General features: G+C 45.0%; 1 protein-coding gene across 1 annotated transcript in view; it reads right to left on the reverse strand.

Moving 5' to 3' along the window:
- LOC146207197 (metabotropic glutamate receptor 5-like) overlaps window positions 1-23286 on the reverse strand; it is a 386410-nt gene that overhangs the window by 65286 nt on the left and 297838 nt on the right. Inside the window, exon 6 of the mRNA XM_084608314.1 lies at window positions 13078-13324. Coding sequence (XP_084464440.1) covers window positions 13078-13324 — 247 coding nt within the window. The remainder of the gene's footprint in view (window positions 1-13077; window positions 13325-23286) is intronic.

Here is a 23286-nt window from a genome sequence, read left to right on the forward strand (position 1 = left end):
CAATACTGAAAGTATTGAAAGTAATGGCCTTCGGCAATTATTTTTCATGGTGTCGCTTGCATTATCTACGATGAAATAAAGATAAGATTTTTGCATTTGGTTACTTTATACGATGTTACCACACCTAAAGACACCAAACCAAAAATATAAACCACGAGAAGGCCAACTCATGAAGCTTTAAAATGCGTATTTTTAACGCTTAGTATATTGAACCACATTAGTTCGGTTTTGTTTCATAAGGTTTGACATGCCAGAGCGACGAACTATCAGAGGCGTCATAGTAGAGGTATGCGGGAGTGTCGATCACCTGATGTTCTTTAACGCGTTATGACATCGCATAATACAATGGCGCCTTGGTTTTTGCTTCTATCGAAAAGCAGCCTCCAAAGCAGGGCTCGAACCTTGAAGCCTAGTTGTACGTTAGGCGCAGGCAATAATAATAACACAAAAGAACGTCATAGTATCCTCATGGGCCTCGATAGTCACTCGGTACCTCTTTGTCGCTCCTTGTCACTGTAGCCACGCATATTACATCATCATCAGCCGGACTATACTCACTGCAGGGTGAAGACATCTCTCATATTTTTCCAATCAGCCCTGTACTGTGCTAGCTGCATCCACTTGACCCCTGCGAACTTAACCTCATCCGCCCACCTAACTTTCTGCCATCCCCTGCTACGCTTTCATTCCCTTGGAATCCAATTTGTTACCATAAGCGACAATCGGTTATCCTTTCTTCGCACTACATGTCCTGCCCATGCCCATTTCTTTTTCTTGATTTTCACAAGAACCTTAGTAACTTGAATTGTTTCTCTGACCTTCTTTGCACGCTTCCTATGTATTAACATTACCCCTACCATTTTTCGTTCCATAGCCCACTGGGTTGTTCTCAACTTAATTAGAACCCTTTTCGTCAGCCTCCACGTTTCAGCCCCATAGGTGAGTACAGGTAAGATGCAACTGTTATATATTTTCCTCTTGAGCGATACCGGTAAGCTGCTGGTTATAATCTGCGCGTATTTGCCAAACGCACTCCATCCCAATCTTATTATCCTAGGTATTTCTCTTTCATGATCCGGATCTGCGGTTACTACCTGCCCTAACTAGACATATTCATATACGGCTTCCAATGATTCTCTACCTATTGCAAACTGCGTTTCTTTCCCTAAGATGTTGAACATTATCATAGTCTTCTGCATATTGATTTTTAGATCCATCTTCCTGCTTTTCCTGTCTAGGTCATCAAGCATTCTTTGCACTTCATCCCCTGAGTTACTTAGCAAGACAATGTCGTCATCGAATCTCAAGTTACTGAGATACCCCCTTATCCCTAACTGCTCCTATTCTAGATCTCTGAATACTTCCTCTAAGCAAGCTGTGAACAGTACTGGGGCGATCGTGTCTCCTTGCCTAACCCCTTCCTTTATGGAAATTTTGTTATTTTCTTTATGCAGAACAATGGTTCACATATGGCTCATCTACACCCTGTTTTTGCAATGCCTGCATGGCTGCCGATCTTTATACTGAGTCAAATGGTTTTTCGTAATCAATGAGTGCTATATATATAAGGGCTGGTTATATTCTGAGCAGTTTTCTATCGCCTGGTTGATGGTATGATTATGCTCGATAGTTGAGTACCCTTTCTTAAAGCCTGCTTAATATTTTGCTTGATTGAAGTCTAAGATGGTCCTGATTCTGTTAGTGATTACCTTAGTAAATGTATACATTGTATGTAACGGATAGTAAGCTGATTTGTCCGTAATTTTTCAAGTCCTTGGCATCCCCTTTCTTATGAATTAAGATAACGTTAGCGTTCTTCCATGATGCCGGTACTATCGATGACACCAGACATTGCGTAAACAGGGTGACCAGTTTTCCTAGCGCGATATCTCCATCGTCCTTCAACAAATCTGCAGTTACCTGATCTTCCCCAGCTGTTTTCACCCCTTTTCATAGTTTCTAAAGCTTTTTTAACCTCGTCCTTCGTCACTGGTGGAACGTCTGACTGCTCCTCACGACTGCCAATCTCATTAGTCTCCTGGCTACTTTGGATACTGCAGAGATCAGTATAGAAGTTCTCAGCTACCTTGACTATATTATCCACATTCGTGATGACCTCTGCTGTTTCCTTTAGCGCACATATCTGATTTATGCCTATGCCTAATTTCCTCTTCAACATCAACTCCTTGTAAAGCGTGCTTTGTTGCAAGCACGAGCTTATTGTAAAGAAGGCAACTTTACGGCACTGCAAAAGGGCGACGCTACAAAGCTTTTGTCTAAGTTACTGTAATGTATGCTTTGCTGCCAAGAAAAGCTTACTGCAAACAAGGCAACCTTACAAATCCGAAAATGCGCCACAATGTGACATGTTAACTTCCTTTAAAACGTGCTTTGTATGAAATAGAGCACAATCGTTTAGCTTCTGCATATTGTGAAGCGCGCACAAGCGTACACGCACGCTCAAAAGAGAATTTGCGCAAATGAAATGCCATGGGTGAGAAAGCGAAACAGCCTCGGATTGATTTTGTCTACAAGCGATGAATACAATCGTGTCGAAATGTCGGTACAAGAGCATTTTCGTATTTCCCCGCAACCGAATTGTGGCTACAGCCGCCGTGTTTGAAACCACGAACAGTGATCAGCAGCAAAATGCAACGCAGCCAATGAGCCGCTCAGTGGATAAGTAAAGCGTAGTGTGACCATGCGTACACTAAGTAAAACCATAAATCAGCGTAACCCAAATACAGCCAAGCAACAGAAAACCGAACATTAGGGTCGCCCACAAACAACGAACTCAGAACGTGAAACAAACAAGAAAAAAGAGCACACGTACAACCATCATACATGACGACCGACACGTGTGTAGGAGTGGTCCAGCCGCGCTATGAATGATTGATGGGGGCCCACGAACGATTTCCTCTTGTTCTTTTTCTGCTCTCTTTCTTCACCGTGTTTCCCGCACACACTCGCAAGCATAATGCGAGCTCCTCGGAAGAGCCAGCACATGAGCTGGCTTAGAATGGAAATGGCACAGAGCCGATTTGGCAGTCTGGTGTCATTTAAGTTCGAACTTCAGTGTTTTACTTCACAGAAACACATGTATGCAAAGCGGAAAAGAGCAAGAAAAAGACGCACGATGGTTACCTTTGCGTAACGCGATATTCAGTGACAGGCTAGTATTCGCAATGCACAAAGTACACCAAGTCAAAAAGATGAGTGCGACGTGCATGTACAAAGTTATAAAACACTCTTGTTAGTTCTTCACCTTCGCTCCTTCCTGCGACCAGTGCTATGCGACGTACTGACAGGTGTACTGAAATGTAACTGAGAAGTACTGCGCTGCAGAGTCTACATTTCGAGGAAGGGTACTTAAACGCGCGAAACACGTTTATTATGTAAAGTTTTCTATCACTTTTTTGGCGTCTTAAAACCTTTATTGTTAGCACTGTTCGTTAATGCGCTTCGTCACTGTTGTCTGCTTTCTGGATAGAGGTGTACGTTGTACGTCATGGTAGCGAACATGATGTTCCAATATATACACCTAACGATTAAACAGAACAATGCAGAATATCCTTACTGGGGTGTCACGTAGCGATTTTAACATCTACTACGGGTCAAAATATTCTGAAACTGAAATAGCAGCGAAAAAAATTCCATATAGCAAGCCTGATATATGGCAAAATTACTATTGAGAAAGAACTAATTACATTACTATTATAACACGGAAAGTTGAGCTAGTTGGTACGTATTTTCAAGGAATAACAGCGCGGAGACGAAGGACAAGGAAGAAGACAACACCTGCGCTGACTATCAACTGTAGTTTATTAGAAAGAAACACGTAAAATATACTCTTTTCACAACCAATAACGCATGTGCAACACCAATCGCCAAACAGATACCTCAGTCTTTTGAATCAAGATAGATTAGTTCACAGTCATGAACAGATACAGAAGGGGTGCTTACACAGGAGTCATGATTTTTATGAATATGAAAGGCTTCACTGATTTCCCTTGTTAGTTTATCTTTGTGTTTGTACAGAATTTTTGTTTCATTAAAAAGGGGAACACATGAATTTTTAGAACAATTCAGTTGGTTGTTAAGCGGACAGTTCCTGTAGTGCAGAGCAAGATTTGAGGATGGGGCGCCCTTGAATGAAGTGTTGTGGTCACGTAAGCGGTTATTTAAGCATTACATTACTATTACTCTGCAGGAATATAGCAAAGGTAGTCATTAAATTACATTACCAATTACTGATACCAAAAGTGAATTGCGTTACAATTACTTCCGAAAAGTAATGAAATTACTGCTAAATTGCTTCTCAGTCAGCACGTATAGAAAAACTAAGAAAATTGTGAGAACGAAATTGCAGCTCTCTCCAGATGCCCCGACGCAAATGTATTCGTCTTTCCGCAAAATTACGTCCCAGACAACTGTTACCTCCCTCTTTCTTCCTATAGCACACGCCACTAGAAATGTAGGCTACGGCTATAAAACAACGAAAACAGAAACATGGTCGAACGCTCTTCACTTTCACTGCGCTCAAGAAGAAACGAGGGCAACTAAGCGCATTTGCTGCCCGTGGCTGTCTTAACGTGTCGCCGAGGGAGGTTACTTCGTTGTTCCCAGGAATCGACCTCGGCAGCTTCCGCCCGGCATTTCTGCCTCTTCCCCATTTGCCTCGCACGGAAAAAGGCAATCTTAGACGAGTGCAACTGAGCGCTCCTGACTGGCTTCTAATTCCGTCCTGCCCCTATCGGCGATTTCAGACGCGCAGTTCTACTCAATTCTTACCTTACTAATCCATTACAAGTTAGCCGCACTTTGTCCTTGCTTCCGTTGTTCTGCTTACACTAGGAGCAAATATGCCTTTTAGTAAAATTAATTACGAAAAGAATTAGTTCAATTTGCTACGGAATTACTTCCCCAAAGTAATCATCATTTTACTAAATTACTAAACCAAGAAAGTAATTCACTACATTACCAATTGGCAGTGAAATTATTGAAATTACAGTAATTCAATTACTGTCATGCTTGGCAAGCCTATATATCTTATATATATATTTAACTGCTTGAAAGATGAACATTGCTTCATATCTAAACATTTATTACAGCTACGGTTTGGCCAGAATTTTCATATAAGAATGAAAGAAGCCAACAGTCGGCGAGACCAAGTAAGCGTAGGGGACATTTTTCTACTGTATTTTCGTTGCTATTGGCCTGAAATAGTAATGTAATGACTTTAAGGAGAAATATAAATACAAAGTATAAGAAAAAACAATGCACCGATGGCGGGAACCGAACAAATAATCTCCAAATATAGCGTCCTGTACTCTCAACAGCTGAGCTACATCAACGGCTGTCCAAACTTCTTTATCAAAATCTGTTTAAGCTCACTGATGCTATCAAAGTACATGAGCTGGGCCCATATGCAAGCCTTGGACAGAGACAATATATTTTTTTCAACTCTGATGATCTTTTAATACCCATACAAACCTGCATGGTTTCCATAAGTAGTGGATAAAAAATCAGTACTTTCCCCTTTACAGACGCTTACTTGAGTGATGCAACTTTGTGGACGGCCAAAAGATCAGGCGCAGCACAAACCTGTGGACTTGTAGAGACAGATTGTAGGACAAGAATTACTTTTCAGAGAAAAAGAAATTATAATTATTTCTCTATTATCTCCCCTAGATGCTTGACTCTGCAAATATTGCAATGCCTACCTGGCGTCAACAGACAGTCAACCGGTGCACCCATGTGCCCCAGACCATCCTACTGCCCAAACACTTCCCCTGTAAAGAGCGTATAACTCCAAAACTTTCATGACTCCAGTGGTAAAATTTTCCAGTGCAACACACACTGGAACTGAGTTTTTGCACGCATACATTGTGCCCAAAGCTGATGAATCGCAGCATGATAATCATTTTAAGCTGATCAAAGCCACGACATTTTCAAAGCGGCTCCTATCGCTGTAATCTCAAATCCTTACGTAGCATTTAAATAACTTCATCGTCATCTGCTGTGACTTATGTGACATCCAATTTGGGCCCAAATATTGAAACTAGACGCGTGGGTAAGTGGGCACGAATCTTCTGGGCAATACCAAACAAAACGTTGGGAAGAAATTGAAATCAAGGAATGTGTAAGCTGGTATCGGAGGAGCACCGCAGATGGAAAAGAGGCTTGAACACCCGGGCGAAATGTACTTGCAACAATGGCTAAGAGAGTCATGGCTCGTATCTAGTGCGTTTTGGGACTTCTTGCTGTTTGTGTGCCGTTCGTAAAGGTTTAGCGCGGTTCTTCAAGATGCATAACGAAAAGAACCGTCCTTCAAAAACAGGGGCGTGCGCCCGATGCATGGAATGATAAATAATGTAATGTAAGATAACGTAAGATGGTAGATAATGTAAAGAAATATGTGCAGAAAGACAACTAAAGAAAAGGAGAATAGAGAGGAAAATGAGGTACAAAAGAAAAAAAAAAAAACAGAAGCTCCGCAGGCCGATCGCAACGAAATGAGCAAGAGTGGATCGCCACCTCCTCAACACCAGAATCGCATGCACTGCGCACGACGCAGTGGGGCAGTAGAGAAGAGAGGATGAGTGAGAAATCTCGGCGGCACATATTGAAAATCAAAACTGATCCAGGGCCAGGCCGCATCTTTTCACACACGCGCGCAGCAAAAATCTGAACGCGCGCACCGGAGATACCAGAGGTGTACGAGGGTGGAGCAGCGGGTCATCGATTGGATGTTTTTTGCACTCTATATGATTCCTGCATCAGAGGTCAGCGAGAGGAGTGTCTAGAGGAGGGAAGCAGCAGTAGGAGAAGACGATGTCGGCGGGGAGTTTCACTTTCGGGGAAGAAGCTGCTGAGAGTAGAGCGTTACTCTACAAGCAAGCGACAAATATCCAGGCAACACTATAAACCAGAAGGAACAGGGTGAAAAAAATGAAATGCTTCTTGACAGTGGGTAGCAGAAGCATCCCGATCTTCTGGAGATTTCTATAAATTATTATACGTCTGTGTGAATGAAAGAAGAGGGACGAAAAAAGGCGAATTCTAAGGATTCAGAAGTCTTCGGTAACCACGACGCAGCGGAATATGTCGTTTCATAGCCGTAGGTGGCCAGTATTGGTATTTACTATTTGGTGTCCGTTCCTTGGTTTGTATTTACGTTTGTCTGCATTGCCAATCTGCCCTTCAAACTTGATGCAGTTTGAGCTGGGAACTAAAAAGAGAAACAACACGGATGCAAGCTGTACTTCATGCATCGATAAATCTAAATACGAATCGCTTTTAATAAAATGTCACCTTTGAAAAAAGAACTACGGAGCAACAGCTGCTCCGTCTTCACAGAGACAGGTGCTGCATATACTTTTCAATGAGCAAGGAAATGTAGGTTTAGTTTTCCCTAACCGCTTGTGTAATTTTTGTTGACACTCTTTCAGCACACGTGGAGATTAAGACATTTCCGCTGTATCTTTCTTTAGTTGTCCTCTTTGCCTGCATCTATAGTTTGTTCGGCCAAAAATTACAATACAGTGTCTGTATTGATCAAGGAGACCTAAGTTATTGTTGTTACTGCCTTTTCACATGTTCCTGCACTTTCTTTTCACTGAGGTTTCTTCTTCGAGACGATGTTGTTTAAGTAGATTATTGTCTGTGGAAACCAGCCACTTATTGCGGTGGTTTCTTAGGGCTAAACATACTATGAATTTTTATGCAGTCAATGTCTTTCTTTACTAGAACAGAAATTTGCAATATTTAGATAAGAATTCACGGATAAGTTTGCAAACGGAAATATTCATGGGAAGTTACATTTGATAATAAACCGAATGTGTTTTAGGAAGAAACGATTTATTCTGATTTGATACTTGAAGTGCTGTGATGTGTGAGAATCTTTCTTTTCTAGCTTTCTTCCGTGTGTTCCTTGATTCCTTAAAGTATAAAATAAAGAAATAAAACGTGTTGTGATAATGTGCCGATTCTTAAGATGACAGTGAAGCTCAACCTTTAAATCAGAAGGAGAACAGCGTTGCAGCTTTTCAATGATACAAACGTTTTTGCTTCCTTTATGAAACGAGGAACCCAGCCGCAGTCAACATTTCATAAGCTTTCAGGAATGCATAAATGCACTGTGTACGGGATTAGACTTGCAGGCTGACGTGAGTAGAAAGAAAAAAAGTCGTGCTCATTAGCTGTTCGTTAGGAACACGAAAGATGACGTCTGATTCATGAGCGGGAAGTAGTCTCAGGTTCCCTGTCCTCGTGGCGCGGTCACCGAAAAAGATTAAAGTTGCGGGCCCAACCACTGCGGCACAGCCTGCGCAAACTGAACCCCCCCTCCCCCCCCCCCCCCCCCCCCCTTCCCTCGTCCTGTTCCACTCGTTGCCTCAGGCTCTGTTTTCGGTCATTAGGGTATGCTCCTGACAAGGCCCAGATTATAGGGGAACGTGCAGGTCCCATCTGCAGCTTAGTCGGTTCATTGGTTCTCGGAATGCTGTTCGAAAGGTCGGCAGGGCATTTTGTACCTAGCTACGTGCATTCCGCTACCGACGGTTGCCCGTAGTGAGATCAGCGCGTCAAGCTTGTGAAATGTTCGTCATGTCGTGGTGATGGGTAGCAAGCTTTCAGATAATTAGATGACCACCTATACTTATTTTAAAAGCTTGCAGCAGTTTTAGCTTTCTGTTCATCCATGTCTGCAGGCAAGCCAAGTATGCTGCTGAGATAAAACTTTTTCTTCCGTCCAAAAGATGATGAAGATTCTGTGTGAAGTCTCAGGCGAGTTTGAGCGCAACCACGGTTGCACTTGGTCACGGTTTTTGAACCACAAACTGTCCAAACGAGTAAGCTTGGCGTTCCTTTTTGAGGCATAAATACATAAGGCAAAGGAAATATTTAATCAAATCAGCCTCCGGCGGTGAATTCAGACTCGCATTACCTTCTCTCGTTTCGTATTCTCTCCATGTACACGGTTTCTGCGGCTCCTTCCTACTCAAATCAAATCAAATCAAATCAAATCAGTTTATTCAAACATCCTATGATGCTTGAATGATGCTATGCTATGATGCTATGATCCTATGATGCAAATATCCTATGATGAGACACGAGTCACGGGTATCCTGACACGAGTCAGGATACCCGTGTCTAGAGCCACAGCCCTACTTTACACGGTTAAACCCTACTAAAAAATGTTTTTTCTTACATAGGCCGTGCTCGCAAAAAAAAAAAAAAATAAAGAAACCCATCGTAGCGGATTCCAGCCCGAAAATTTCCCGTGGGAAGCTAGTACACTACCCCGCAGTCATCGCCACAGTCACTCAACCCATGGTATTGTCGGCCACTCACCCGCATTATTCATTTCATGTTTTTTTTTTTTCGATTTTTAAGAAATTTAATCAGTGAGAAATAGATAGAAACACACCACGTTCATATATTGCCCTCTCGAGGTGCGTTAAAGGTGAGATGCGGTTTGAATAATAGGCTTGGCTCACCTTCAAACTATATATTCGCAATTCGAAAATTGAGATGACCCACGTTCTGAACTAACTTGACCCTATCCTGACATTTTGGTGACTCATCCCCACAATTGGTCCCGAAGCTCTGTAAATGTGAAAGAACAGCCGAGATTTTAATGCTTTTGCACAATACTGCGTTGGCTGGAGGAATCAAACCATCTATTTTTTTTTTTGTTCGCAGTGATTATTCCAATGTAGACGCATGCCTGATGCAGAAGTCATCAGAAGCGGTAGATATATGCCCGAAGAAAATTTGAATAAAAAATATATTAAAATCATCACACAAAAAAACAACAACATATATTTTGCTTTCTGCGCACATAGATGAATTTTAATAAAACAGTTATCTGGATACGTGTCAAGTCACACTGGAACTTCAGACATCTTATAGTAGCGCGAACAAAAACACACACAAGACAGGGTACAGGACGAGCGCTATCCTGTACCCTTGTGTGTGTTTTTGTTCGCGCTACTATAAGATGTCTGAAGTACTGCACCAACTAGGCCGACAACACATCTTACTGAATCACACTGGAGGCTTTCAAAGCATGATTCGACATTAATTAGCAACTTAGCGCTTTAACAGTTATCTAAAAATTTAAGAATGTCAGAAATATTTCTCTTGTTTTAAAATCTTTTGCACTTGTGCAGTCGTTAAGTATTAGAAGTGGGTGAGCCATGCGGATTCAAGCACTCAAAGAGGTCACGATCTGTGATCTAACTTCGCTTCTAATTGTACTCATCATCATCATCATCCGGACTATACGAACTCCAGGGAGACGTCCTCTCCATATTCCTCCAATTAGCCCGGTTCTGTGCTAGCTGCACCAGGTCCATGCAGGCCTCTTAACACCATCCGCATACCTAATTTTTCTGCCGCCACCTGCTACAAGGGAATCCAATTTTTTCATTAGAGACCATCGGTTATCCTCCCTTCACAGTACATGTCTTGACAATACCCACTTCTTCTTTTTGCTTTCGACTGGAATGTCATTAACCCGAGTCCATTCTGTACGCTTCCTTATCTTTTAACGTTACACCTACAATTTTCCGTTCCGTAAGTTTCAGCGTTGTCCTTAACTTAATGGAAACATTTTCGTTAGCCTCCACATTTTAGCCGCATAGGCGAGTGCTGGTAAACACAACTGCTATATATTTTCCTCATGATCTGCGAGTACTTTCCCAAAGCGCTACATTCCAATCTTATTCTCCTAGTTATTTCCCCTTAGTGGGCCGGGTCTGCAGCTACTACCTATCCTAAATAGACATATTCTGATAGCATTCCAGTGCCTCGCTAACTATTGCAAACTGCTCTTCTTTTTAAGGCTGTTGAACATTACATTAGTCTTCTGCATATTAACTTTAGGCCTACCCTTCTACACTGTTTGTCTAGGTCAATAACCATTAATCAAAATTCGTTCTCTGAGTTACTTAGCAATGCAATGTCATCAGCGAATCGCGGACTACTGAGATGCTCCATCAACCCTTATCCTTAACTCCTCCCATCCAGGTTTTTAAATTAATAACTTGCATAAGCAGGCTGTGAGTAGTAATGAGGAGATCTTGTCTCCTTTCATTGCGGGAATAATAATACTTTCTTTATGGAGCACAATAGTTTCCCAGCAGCCAGTACTTTCACATCAGGCTTATGATTCGCAATGCCTGAATGACTGCTGAGGTTTCCACTGAGTGAATGATTTCTCGTAGTGAATGAACGCTATGTAGAGGGCTGGTTATATTCCGAGCATTTTCTATCAACTGGTTGATAGTATGGATATGATAGATGGTAGAGTAACCGTTCTGAAAACCTGCCTGGTTCTTTGGCTGACTGAAGTCGAAGGTTGCTTTGATTTCATTAACGTCTGCCATACCTTGTACGCAACGGATATTAAGATGATCGGCCTGTAATTTTTCTAGTCATTAGCGTCCATTTTCTAATGAATTAAGATAATGTTAGCGTTCTTCCAAGATTTCAATACTGTCTCCGTCATGAAGCGCTGCGTATGCAGGGTTTTCTATCACGATTTCTATGACTGTTCTCTCCTCGCTTCTTAAGTTGTAACATAATTGAAATGAAGTTAATAGTGTACCGACGAGGTACCGTGCTTGGTTTTCAAATATGTTCTAATCTTTTTGTCGTCCTAGTTCCACTAATCTCCTCCCTGATGAAACAAGCAAAAGAGCAAGAAAACAGCACTTTTCCTTTTGTTGCGAAAGAAACACTACGCTAGGTCTGAGCGATTTCGCGGAGCCCTGAAGAGCCTCAATTGCGCATGCGCGAGGAGCGAGTGACGTCACACGGAGCACAGCCGGAGAGCCGCATCAGAGCCGCCGCCGACTCCTTCGCCGCGCGAGTGACTCACAGGTGCCGTCGCCACCGCGCCAGCTGCGCATGCGCCAGGAGAGAGTGATGTCACTGGGTGCACAGCTGGCGTGCCGAGGCCACCACCGACTCCTCCGCGGTGTCTCGGAGAAAGGCGAAAGCCTACCCTTTCTCTCCTATCATTTCTTCTCATCGTTTGCCTCTTATCGGCTTCGTTGAATAGCTACACATATAATTGGTTTACAGCAGGGTGGTTTACAGGAAAGGAAAGGTGCAGTATCTGTCACACTTTCTCCGGCAAGTGTGTTTGGAAGGTACATAAACGCTCCTGTCGCGTGGAGTTCCATAGACGCGTTCAAGTCTCCTCCGAAATGCTGACAGCACCCCAGACTGCAGCGCTCAGTTTGGCCCCAGTGGCTTTTATGCTCGGAGGGCCACCCCTCTCTATGGAAAGCGGCTAGAAGGAGAGGTGTGATATAAGCGGCGCACTGCCGCGTTCATCACACCTCTCCTGCCACGCACAGCCGCGGTGGTAAGTGATAACGTGCCAGAGTACCCGGGTTCGGTCCCGACTGCCGGCGGCTGTGTTTCGATGGAGGCGTAATGAGGTGGCGTCCGTGTGCTGTGCGATGTCAGTGCACGCTAAATATCCACAGGTCATCGAAATTACTCCAGAGCCCTCCACTACGGCACCCCTTTCTCTCTTTCCGCTTTTACTCCCACCTTCATCCCTTCCCTTATGGCACGGGTAAAGTGTCCATGAACAAGTGTGACAGATACTGCGCCTTTCCTTTCCTGTGAACCATATTATTATTATTATTCTACCCACAGTACCATATCGTAGGTCCACGGAGTAATTGCAACCACCTGGGGATCTTTAACGTTCATAGACATCGCACAGCACACGGATGCCTGTGCGTTTAGCCTCCTCGGGTTCAAGCCCGGGTATTCTGCCCAGAACGCCGGTGAACTTTGATGCGCTCAACGGAACGCTCGTTTAGTTCGATGCAACGCTCGGTCGCCAAAGCTTTCACCCCACATTCAGTTCTGCAGCTTTGAAACCTTCAATTTTTTTCGTAGCTTTTTGATCCTCCTTTTATTTTATGCGAGGCCTTAAGCAGCGATTCGGACAAAAGTCGCTGGAATAAAGTCGACTTTTTTCTCTGTCTCCACCACGTAACTAGCGACAATTGAAATATGTTCGCAGGGGGCTAAGGTGAGGGTACTTGCCTTCCGAAGAAGATGTACTTGCCGGCCACCCTGAGCCTGGCTGTGGCGTTGATGAGAGCGCGCACGGTGAAGCCCTCGCAGAAGCAGACCACCACGCGGGCAGTGCCGAATTTGTCCAGGCTGCGAATCACGTTGTCGTAGTCGTCGTCGTCCGCGTCCGTCGGTATCGCGTGCGAGTTGGCCACGCAGATGCCGGCGTCCTTAGCGCGGCTGGTGAACTCGTCGATGCCGTTGTAGCCGTAGTTCCCTGCAGAACAGGAGAGACACCGAGCGCATCAGCAGGAGCGAAATATTTATGGGCACTGAACGTAGATAAAGGCGACAAACGCACTGCACGCAAATGATCTGTATACAGAGACGACGACAATCCGCGGTGTGCTGAGCCACTATGTGCCTGAATGAATGCTTTCTGTCGCGGAAATTGATTTCTCAGCGTAGCACTAGTCATAAATTCACTCGCAAGAAGCAAGAACCAGAAGAGAGAACATCTTTCCGGCGTGATTTCCGTAGCACTTTCGGTGGAAAACAAAGTGAAGCTGGAGAAAACAGTTGCGGCATGAGAAAAAAAAAAAAATCAGGATGGCAAGTACTTCAAGAGAAGTCGCAAGAGCTCCGTTATCATGCATTCTGATTCCGCGTTTTTTTTTCTTTTTTTTTTTTTACATTTAAACACAGCCACACAAGTTTGGCAAAATGCTAAGTCTTCATTCGATGTGGAGGCTGGGGAAAATTTTATTCTGAATGTAAATACTGATTTGTGATGTATTTGTTCCTTAGGATGTATCTTATGTGCACTTTCATTTGTTATTAATCATGTGTATTTCCTGTTTTGGTCATTTGCCGCCGCTCATGTGAATGTCTAATGTGAACATCTAATGTCTAATAAAACTTTTTCTAAACAGGAATGTGCAGTATCCGCCTCACTTCACGTTGGGCAACTACATTTGCAATTAACGGCATACAATCGGGGGTCTGTTCGAATCCTTATCGCCTCCAACATGATAGGCAGACGGAGGTTAGGCGGGAAGCGAATTAATATGAAACCCCCCTGAACGCTACAGAAAAAAAAAAAGGGGTTGCCAGTTACGTCACAATTCTGATACGAAACACGTCCGTATATTCTACGACACGTTTTCCTCAATTCTGGATTGCGGCAGAGCCCTTTCGAACAAAGGAGCTGTGTACGTTGCCGCGTAAAGCTTTTAGAAAGAACACTGCCTTTCGATAAATGAGGAGGACGTTATTAAGCTCGTCAATCAAACGAGGTGGACATTTACCAGATTAGCGCTCCAGGTAAGGTATGCTTCAAAATGAAGGGCGGCGAAGGGTGGACTGCTCATGTTCAAATGAAAGAGGCCATATGGAATTAGGAATACTCATCGTCCGTCTCTGACATTCTCAAAATGACTCCCGTGCTTCAGTGCTGCCTGTGAGGATAATATGGGCGCGGTGTCTGAGCAAATCCATGATGAGATAAGGCTTGGGACGTGTTTGAATCCCGTCGTCATGTCAGAAAAACTGGTTATGCTCGAAGCGCTCATTTTGCGCCCGGATTTCACTGCGCACCTGTCTAACAGGCGTGCGAGAAAGACATGAAAGAATTAATTTGTAAATAATAATACCTCACGTTCCCACACTGAAAATACTCACACCTTCCCGCGAGTATAATACAAGCGCTCATCGCCATTACCCAATTGCCTCGCGAAAAGAGAAAACGCAGAAATTAACTTCCAGCACAGATGAAGGGGATAAATAGCGACATGTCTTAGATTTAGATCCGTTGTTAGCTTCTCGAAGCAGACACAAAGCAACGCGGCGTAGTAATGAGCTGTCATTACTCTAGAAGACGGTATACAGTGACTGTTGCACGACGACGTGCCTGTCACCGTATCTCACTGCGTATTTTCCACAAAGAAAAAGCGCTGAGAAAAGAGCAAAATATCGGGCGCCCGCTTAAACAGCTCCGCCCCTCCCCCGTGAGCACTTATTATTTGGTTCACAGGTTGGCAGACTTTCATAAAGTGCGAGTTTTCTACGCCATGACATTTTTGGCGGACACCTTTCTTTCGCCCGTGCCATGAGAGTGGTAGCGCTTTGCGATGTACATCCGCGCAATATTTAGTCAAAGCGGAGAGGCGACGAAGAAGAAAGAGGGTGAAAGTGGAGGCACCAGGCAAACAACCTGCCCCGTCTCAGACACTAAAAATGCTTCTGAACGGACTCGGTTATAACTGCGCCAAGACGCCGACAGCGGTCTATACAACGGTATGAAAGAAGGCAGCAACAGTGGCTCAAAACATATACATGGAGAGATTCGCCGACAGCGGACAGTGTGGCGAAGCTCAACGAAAAATATTAGAAGGTCTCTCAGATATCTCTTAAAGGGACCATGACACCATTCTTGGATTATAAACTGTTTATTGAATCTTATTCCCAATGTGCCAAGCAATTAAACCTTAAATGGTCAGCTCTACCGGAGCTGCAGGAGATTTTGAAACCAGTAATTTCGTTTCTTCGTGAGCAGCCTGCTGATCTGGCCACCGGCGTAGTCGATGACGACATAACGCCTCCTTCGTGTTCTGTGCATGAGCAGCGTCAACGGCGGTTACCGCAAACTACTTTTGGATCTCAGTTACCAGTGGGTGGGATTCAAGAGCACGAAGGCCGCATGAGCTCGAACGACGTACGCACTGTAAATCAACAAATGAAATGAGTGCCGCCCGACAGCCCTTTTGTACAATCTTCGACTACCAACCGACAGCGCCTAGTGTGCGGCACCCATGCAATACCTCGTTCTGTCTAATCGCTGCTCGTTGCCGCATTATAAATGTAGACGATAAGCTCACGAGGCTTATGATACCGCAAGTTTACAGCAATGGTGCTGCCCACGACGGCGCTCTGACCGTCTGCTTCTCCCTAATCGTCGTTAGGCCTACATTGTTTAGCATCGAATCCACAGCGGACAGCACTTTGTAAGTGATCAGCGAAGCGTTTTAGTAAAAGGACCACTCGATCATGAAACTTCCTCTCAACGCCACTGTTTTGTAGTGAAGGAAATTATTTTCGGCCACTTCTTGTCTGCGGAGCTAGCGTACAAGAACACGACCCGGCACCGCGCCTGCGGAAGGAAGCAAAAACTATCATCGCACGGCTCAACATTTCTAAAAAAAAAAAATCATTTAATTTTTAAATTCTTTTTTCCTGGGCCTAAAATTATTGTGAAGAAAGAAAAGCAAGCTTTAGTATGCTTTTCTGGAACAGGTGCAAGGGATCTGCCGTATCGCTGGCGCGGACGGCTTGTGGCAGGCTCGAAGGGCACGGCCGGCGCGGCGGTGTTTATGGCGGTGGGGGCGCTGCTGCAGCGGACGATGGCGGCGGTCGCACTGAAGGTGGATGTGTGGGCAAGAAGTAAATCGCGCTTCACTGAAGTCTGTGGCCTGATTTCAGAAACATGCTGAATACACTCATTGGGAGTCGTTCTGGTCTTTGAGCAAGCGCGAACATAGTGAAGTACCGGCAGCTTATCGGCGCCGGCACAGCAGCAGACGACGCGGAGTCAGTCTGTGACCTCACCAATCGTCTCAGCATGATGGTCGCTGTCGGTGGGAGGAGCTTCGTTGTCTCAACTCCAGTCACTTCATTTGCAATAAAGAATGCGTCTAGGGCTCTCAAATTTCTGATATAAAATAATGAGGTCCAGTGTTATCTTTCAGACAATAAAACACAATATATTGGATGATTATGGCATGACTCATTGAGAGGAGAACTGCGAAAGCCCCTACTTCCCCTCCAATCATTTGCCTTTCATCGTTTGCCTCTCGTCATTGTGGCCATTACAAGTCGTCGTTTGTCATACTGGTCGTTCCGTAGTCATGCTCAGTGATGCCTAGTCATTTCAGTCCTTAATACTCGCAGCTAAGGATATTTACTCATTTCCAGTCATTTGCGGCCATTATAAGCTTTCATTTGACATACTGGTCGTTCCGTAGCCGTGCTGAGTCATGCCTAGTCATTGCAGTCGTTACCGCTCGTAGCTAAGCATGTTTAGCCATTTCCAGTCAGTTACGGCCATTAAATGTAGTCGTTTGACATATCGGTCATTCCGTATTTAGTAGTCCTTATCGTTACTTATAAACGGTATCGATATCTATAGTATAAGGTTTATTCACTACCAATCCCCATTAATCGTTATCATTCCAAATTTCCCTCTTCGTACACCCGTTATTAGTAACTGACACATCAGCGCACAAATCCGACGCGCAGATCCCGCACACAACTGTAGTGCGCTACACTGGCGCACAAGATTTCGTTCCATGAGCTTAGAAATAATAAAGACACGCCCAGGTATCGGCAGCCCAAGAGCTGAAATCGTAGCGAAACGCTCGATATGGTTTCTCTGCTGTGCCGGCGGTGACACATCGCTGTGATTTGTGGATCCTTCTCCAATCGGCGAGGGAGAGAAAAAAGAAGATTTGTCTCCCCAACGAACTCAAGTAAAAAAACATTCTCGTGCCCTTCCTCACTCATTCCGCTATATCTATATTTTATCCTTCTCAATTTCGTTCTTTCTGTGTGTCTCTCATATTTTTACGAAAGGTTGGATGAGCTGGGGGAGGGTTGGTGCGCTTGGGTCCGGTAGCTGTTCGGTGGTGTGCGCCCGTAGCAGCCCGGTCTAGGACGTATAGCGGCGGCGGTTGGCTTGGGGCCAGGAAAGACAGCGGCCGTCGGTCCATTAAACGCTTTTTCCACGAGCGCTTTGGCGGCGAAGCGCTCGTCGCTGATGCCTCCTTTTTATTTGCTTCCCTTTATCTCTCTTCGCGTCGTCGCCGGTTGCACCGCTGTCGCTTTCCGGATATCAAACCGGGTTTGGTCAGTTTGGAGTCCATGCTCGCTAGGAGGAGAAGCTTCGTAGCTTAACGAAAAAGCTAAGGGCGCCTCCAAAACGTGGCGGATCTTTACGGCGAGTGATGCGAAAGAGTTGAAAAACACATGGTGTACTGAATGTTTTCGAATGCCTAAGCAACGATGAATGGAACATATGAAATCAGTATACGTGTATGCACGTGCGTCGCTAGAGAAACGTTTCATTAAGGCCGCGAGACACGAAGGGGCCATGCTAGACTGGTGCGACTGACTGAGGCAGCAGTTGTTGACGACGTGCTGCTAGATTAGATTAGCGTCTTCATTCGATCACCGCTATTTCAGCGCAGTGCGTGCAAAGGTGTGTAGTGACGTCGTCTTTTCCGGGGGTAAATTCGATCTGACGACCTGCACGTGGTCCCCCCTGCAAGTTGAGTGGGCTAAGGTGGTTTCGGCTGCCTGATTTTGCTCAATGACTGACAGCCAGCGGTCGGTTTAGCCGGGATTGCACATCCCCGGGGAGGCGTATTTCCTTGATATTGTGAGCATTCCATGCACCGGATGCGGCGGAAGCTCCAGAGTGGGTGTGGGCGCGTGTAATCCGGAAAACTGAGTCCAATATTTGAGTCGGTCGGCAGGCCAAGGGAACACCCGCTGCCAAAGGAACGGCGGCGTAGCTGCGGAGTACGGTTAGGAAACGCAGCTAGCTAACCTAAAAACCAACCTATACGGGGCAGTCGGTAGACCGAGGGAAAGCCCTGCCCGCTGCCTAGGGAAAGGTGGCGTAGCTGCGGAGTACGGCTAGCAAAGGCAGCTAGCTGACTCTGTATGTTCGATTGAAACTTCCCCTCGTACTGAGAGGCATTAACCTAGCCACAAACGCGTTGGTGTATGTTGCCGAAGAAACTGGTGCCTCGACGGAAGCCTGGCGGCTGGGGTGAACGAAGCTTGCGTTCTGGGGAACTTTCCTTTGGCTTGAAAGAGAGAAAAGGACAATGGAGATTAACTAAAAGCTAGTAAAACGGAAACTTGGGAAAAGACTGATGGAACACAGCTGAAACGCCTAGTACGGAAAGATCTAAGAGTAGCATTCCCCCATTCATTTAATAACTTCGAATAAAAACCCTTGTCCAAAAGACCTATTCATTTATCTTGCCAATTGGCACATAACTACCCGCGATACATTAGTGTGAGGGAGGAGTCTGACTTTGGACGCCATCTTAACCTATGTCGTCTTTTCCGAATTGTGACCCGCCATATACACTGAGTCCACTTCAGCAGAACCAGGAGTTATGCTACCCGTCTGGGTTACAGAACATACACGCCGCTGTATACTGTCTCACTGACTGCCACCGTGTTCTACCTTTGGCCCATATTTGCTATCCCTGCTCCAAAGAAAAGAAGAGTAGGGGAGAAAAAACAGCGAAAGAAATGGGGAATTAAGGAAAAAGCTATGCAAGGTTCACATACGCTTGAAGCTTACCGATATTCGCATCTGCGTGCGTCTAGATGCTCGCCTACGTACATTACTGTCTCAAAGCACACTTTGACTTTTTGTTTTCGTTTCAACGTCCTCTCAGCCAATCCAGGCCCGTAATGTGACTCAGTGTCGTATTTAATACCTTAATTTTCGGACGTCGGCAGGGAATATACTTTGTTAAAGAAAGAAAGCGGGCTAATGTAGTTTGTGTTAAAGCGGTGCATGCACACTGGTTCTATGACCCTTGTGAACCGAGGCAGACATTTGAAACTCCGCTGTGGTACCGAAAACACTGAGATAACAGAGGGCTCGGGATGCTTATTCAGCCATGAATTACGCATTGTGATTATCATCATCATCATGCATAATCACCCGTTACAGAGGGGAAGCCATATATCCAAATCCAAAATCATAAGTCTCTAAGATATTTCTCCAATAAACAGGTCCGGAGCCAGGTGCGGCCATTTTTTCTCTTAAAACTTTTTAATCAGGTCCACTCACGATACCAAGATACCAGTTGCTTATGCCCCATTAAACAAAACACGACACAACAGCCACCTGACTTGGACACGAAGGTTCTAACTTAGCTACGGTTAGACGCCTAGGTTGTCAAAGTGGCAAGCAGCCTCGCAGATATCTCCGAGCTTCTCGAATTACGCGCCTCCCGGCTAACAGCTTGATAACAGAATAGTGGTGGCGGATTCAGCTGCAACTTTGCAATTGCTGTCACGTTGTGCCAAGCCAAGCTTCAGACCAGAGGACGACTTCAACGATTAAGGGAGTCAGGACTTAAGACGCACACTTGGAAAGGATGCGAAGAAGGGTCGGAAGGTCGCTGGGAAGGGAGAGGCCTTAGACGAGCTTAAAAGGTAGCACATTATTTATTTATTTATTTTGCAATCACTACACTCAATTATAAATTATTGCAGTTTTCTGTGGCAAGAAGAGGGCTCCAAGAGGAGGAATGAAGGGGAGCTATGGCGGCGAAGGAGTAAGAATGGTTAGAGAGCCAAGCCCAAGGAATGGGCAATTTAGGCTTAGAAGAGGCCTGGAATGAGAACAGAGAGAAAGTCCTGCAAAAGCAGCGAATAGAAGGAAGAGAGAAATCAGGACACAGACAGAGTAGCTAGAGAGGCGCTGCAACCAGGAACAATGGCAGCATCCACGCGCCGACAATAGCAAGGGCCACTGCTCTTCATCTTCCGCGCGGCCATCTGCTGGCAGCATTGAGAGATAATGGAGTGGATAAAAAAGAAATCGCGTCCAGGAAAGAGGAGAGGAAACTAAGAGTGAGAGGATGAGAGAGGGTGAGATAGAGTCTGCAGGGAGACTAACATAGAACAACGTTTAAACAAACGCCGTCGGGGAGGGTTACTACTGTGCGCGACATTTTCTATAGAAAACGGCAGCAGCAATGATAATACCATAAGACGGAAAAAATAACAGAACAAAAAACAGAAGGCAGCTCTGAACACAATGCGACAGAGCTAAGCTCGATGCAGCAGCCACATTCCCGAGTCAGCATATCCGCTCCTGAACGAGTGGGGTGCTCCCGCTAAAGAGGACAACAGGGCGCAGTCAACTTTTCTTTCTTTCTTTCTCCCTCCCTTCCCCTCTCTCTTACTTGAAAAAGAAGCAAAATAAAACCCGGAGCTATTGCAGCGGTTGCAACACAAAAAGCCAAAATTAAGAAAGGAAAGATATCCGCTCTAGACGCCCTTCCCACGCAGCAAGTTTCGTGATAGATGGCGGCCGTATAGTTAAATATACGCTTACGAGGTCCAAGAATTGACAGCAGAGGCACTGAGAGCAGTTTTGAGCCATACTCAAGCGCTCGAACCGCATCGTTTGTTTTTGGTGTCACCTTCATCGTCCATGAAACTGCACGCCTCTTGAGGGGGAGGTGCATCAAAGCCCCTTTTTTCTTCCTATCCTATTTGGATTTTTAATACAGCAGTGGAGAAAGTAACGCGCCAATGAAGATATGGAGCTGACCGCATATAATGCGCATAGGCCGCCGCATCGCGTCTGCGTCGGAGAGACAAATGAGCCTCTGGGAGCGCCGCTTCGAGATGGGTTCGTAGCGAGAAGCGAGGACTGGATGTTGACATAGCGGAGACCACGGCGCTCTATTGCCACCTGCGCGTTCAACTTTGATCTCTTTTATGGGTCTTTCGCTTATTATGTACGCATGTTTTTTTTTTTCCTGCATGAAATATGCACCGGAAACAGGAATCGAAAGAGTGGGAAATTAATAACGGGTAAAGGAAAAAAGTGACCTATATTGATGTTTTCAATAAAGGTCATGTCGTTATTTCACACTATGAAGGAACAAATATATCACAAAAAAAATGCACTATCCCTCGATAAAATTTTCCCCTTCATTTAGTTCTGTTTCTACGCGAATAATGCCGGCACCTGTCGCTGACTGTTATGGTTTCCTCTGGCCGCGGTGTGACAGACTGCCTCCCCGGACGCCTGCGTGCGGACACGTAGGTGGCTGCTGCACCATATTCGGCGGAAATAAATGTTCTTCCTCCTCCTTTCTCTGAGGAAGGATAAGGAGGAGGAAAAACATTTATTTTGTTTATCCCTTCATTCCAGAGAGGAGCCATCAGTCCAAGGCTTCATGTGCCACAGTGAGCGAGCGAGCGAGCGAGGCATGCAGAGCTAAGCCGTATTCCTCCTCTGTTTCAACATTTTCTTCCTTCCGCGGTAACCTCATTTCACAGGAGCTACCACCTCGCGCGGTTACTATGCCAGAGTGCCGTACGTTAATCCGGTTACTACTAAGGCAACACTGACCGAAGAAACAGGCGCCCAATAGATAGCTGCTTTTGAAAGAGGGTGGTGCAGTGGTCTCTGTTCGACTGTGTTCTCCGACACAGGACGTGTCGGAGAAAAGCCGGCGTCATAGTCGTTGGTGGCTGTTTGCGAAAAATTATGATCGAAGCTAAATTTTAATGAAATTCAGGAAAATACCAAAGAATGTTCTGAATGGCCCCAAAAATATGGGCAGTTCCAGCAATCAAAGAAAAGTAATTGGGCTTAAAATAGCATTATGTTATTAGGTTGGCTGGTTTGTGAGGTGAGGTCTATTGACCACGATGTCTCTCTTTTTTTTTTTTGTTCTATATACCGCCAGGATTTAACAGACATCAAAATAGATTGCAGAAAAAATAAAACCGCCAAGGCCACGACACCTCGCTGGTTCCAGTTAATTCGCGGTGGTATTTGACCTGGTGATTGTCATAAAGACAGTTAGACAGTTATACGATTATCAGTAAATGCAAGTGTGTAAACAAGGAATCAAATCATTCCGCAAAAAAAAAAAAAAACAAAAGAAATTATAGCGCGAGGGACAGAAATGATCTGCTACGTATAAGTTCAGCAGACTCCGCTGCAAGGCAACCCATAGGCGCTGGAAATAAAATGACAATTTCCATTGAGGAAATAAAAAACGCAAGAACATTTTTACTAACCCTCGCGTACCCCCGAACCAAAACGGTCGTAGTGATTCCAAACGCACGTAAACTTTTCCGAAAAACATTACCTGTACGACCTTAGCAAGCATCCAGCGTTATCGCACCATCCCGAGAGAGAAATAACATTTATCTGCACCCGTCAAAAGGTTGGCTACGGTCTGAGGCACAGCTCGGCCCATCCTCAGCCGTCGACTGGGATCTTCTAGATCTCAGCAGCGGCCAGGGAGAGACGGATGACTTCACGTTGCCCTTTTTTTGTCTTGTTTGAGAAGTAGCGCCTCCCAAGACTCATCTGTTCTGTCAGTTTTTCCAAATCTAGGACACTTCTTATCGAGTGGATCATGTCCGCTATGCCCTTGCAACGTTTTCACCTGCGGCTGAGAA

This window comes from Amblyomma maculatum, chromosome 1, assembly GCF_055883805.1.
Source record: "Amblyomma maculatum isolate TAMU_Amacu chromosome 1, ASM5588380v1, whole genome shotgun sequence".
Classification (NCBI taxonomy): Eukaryota; Metazoa; Arthropoda; class Arachnida; order Ixodida; family Ixodidae; genus Amblyomma; species Amblyomma maculatum.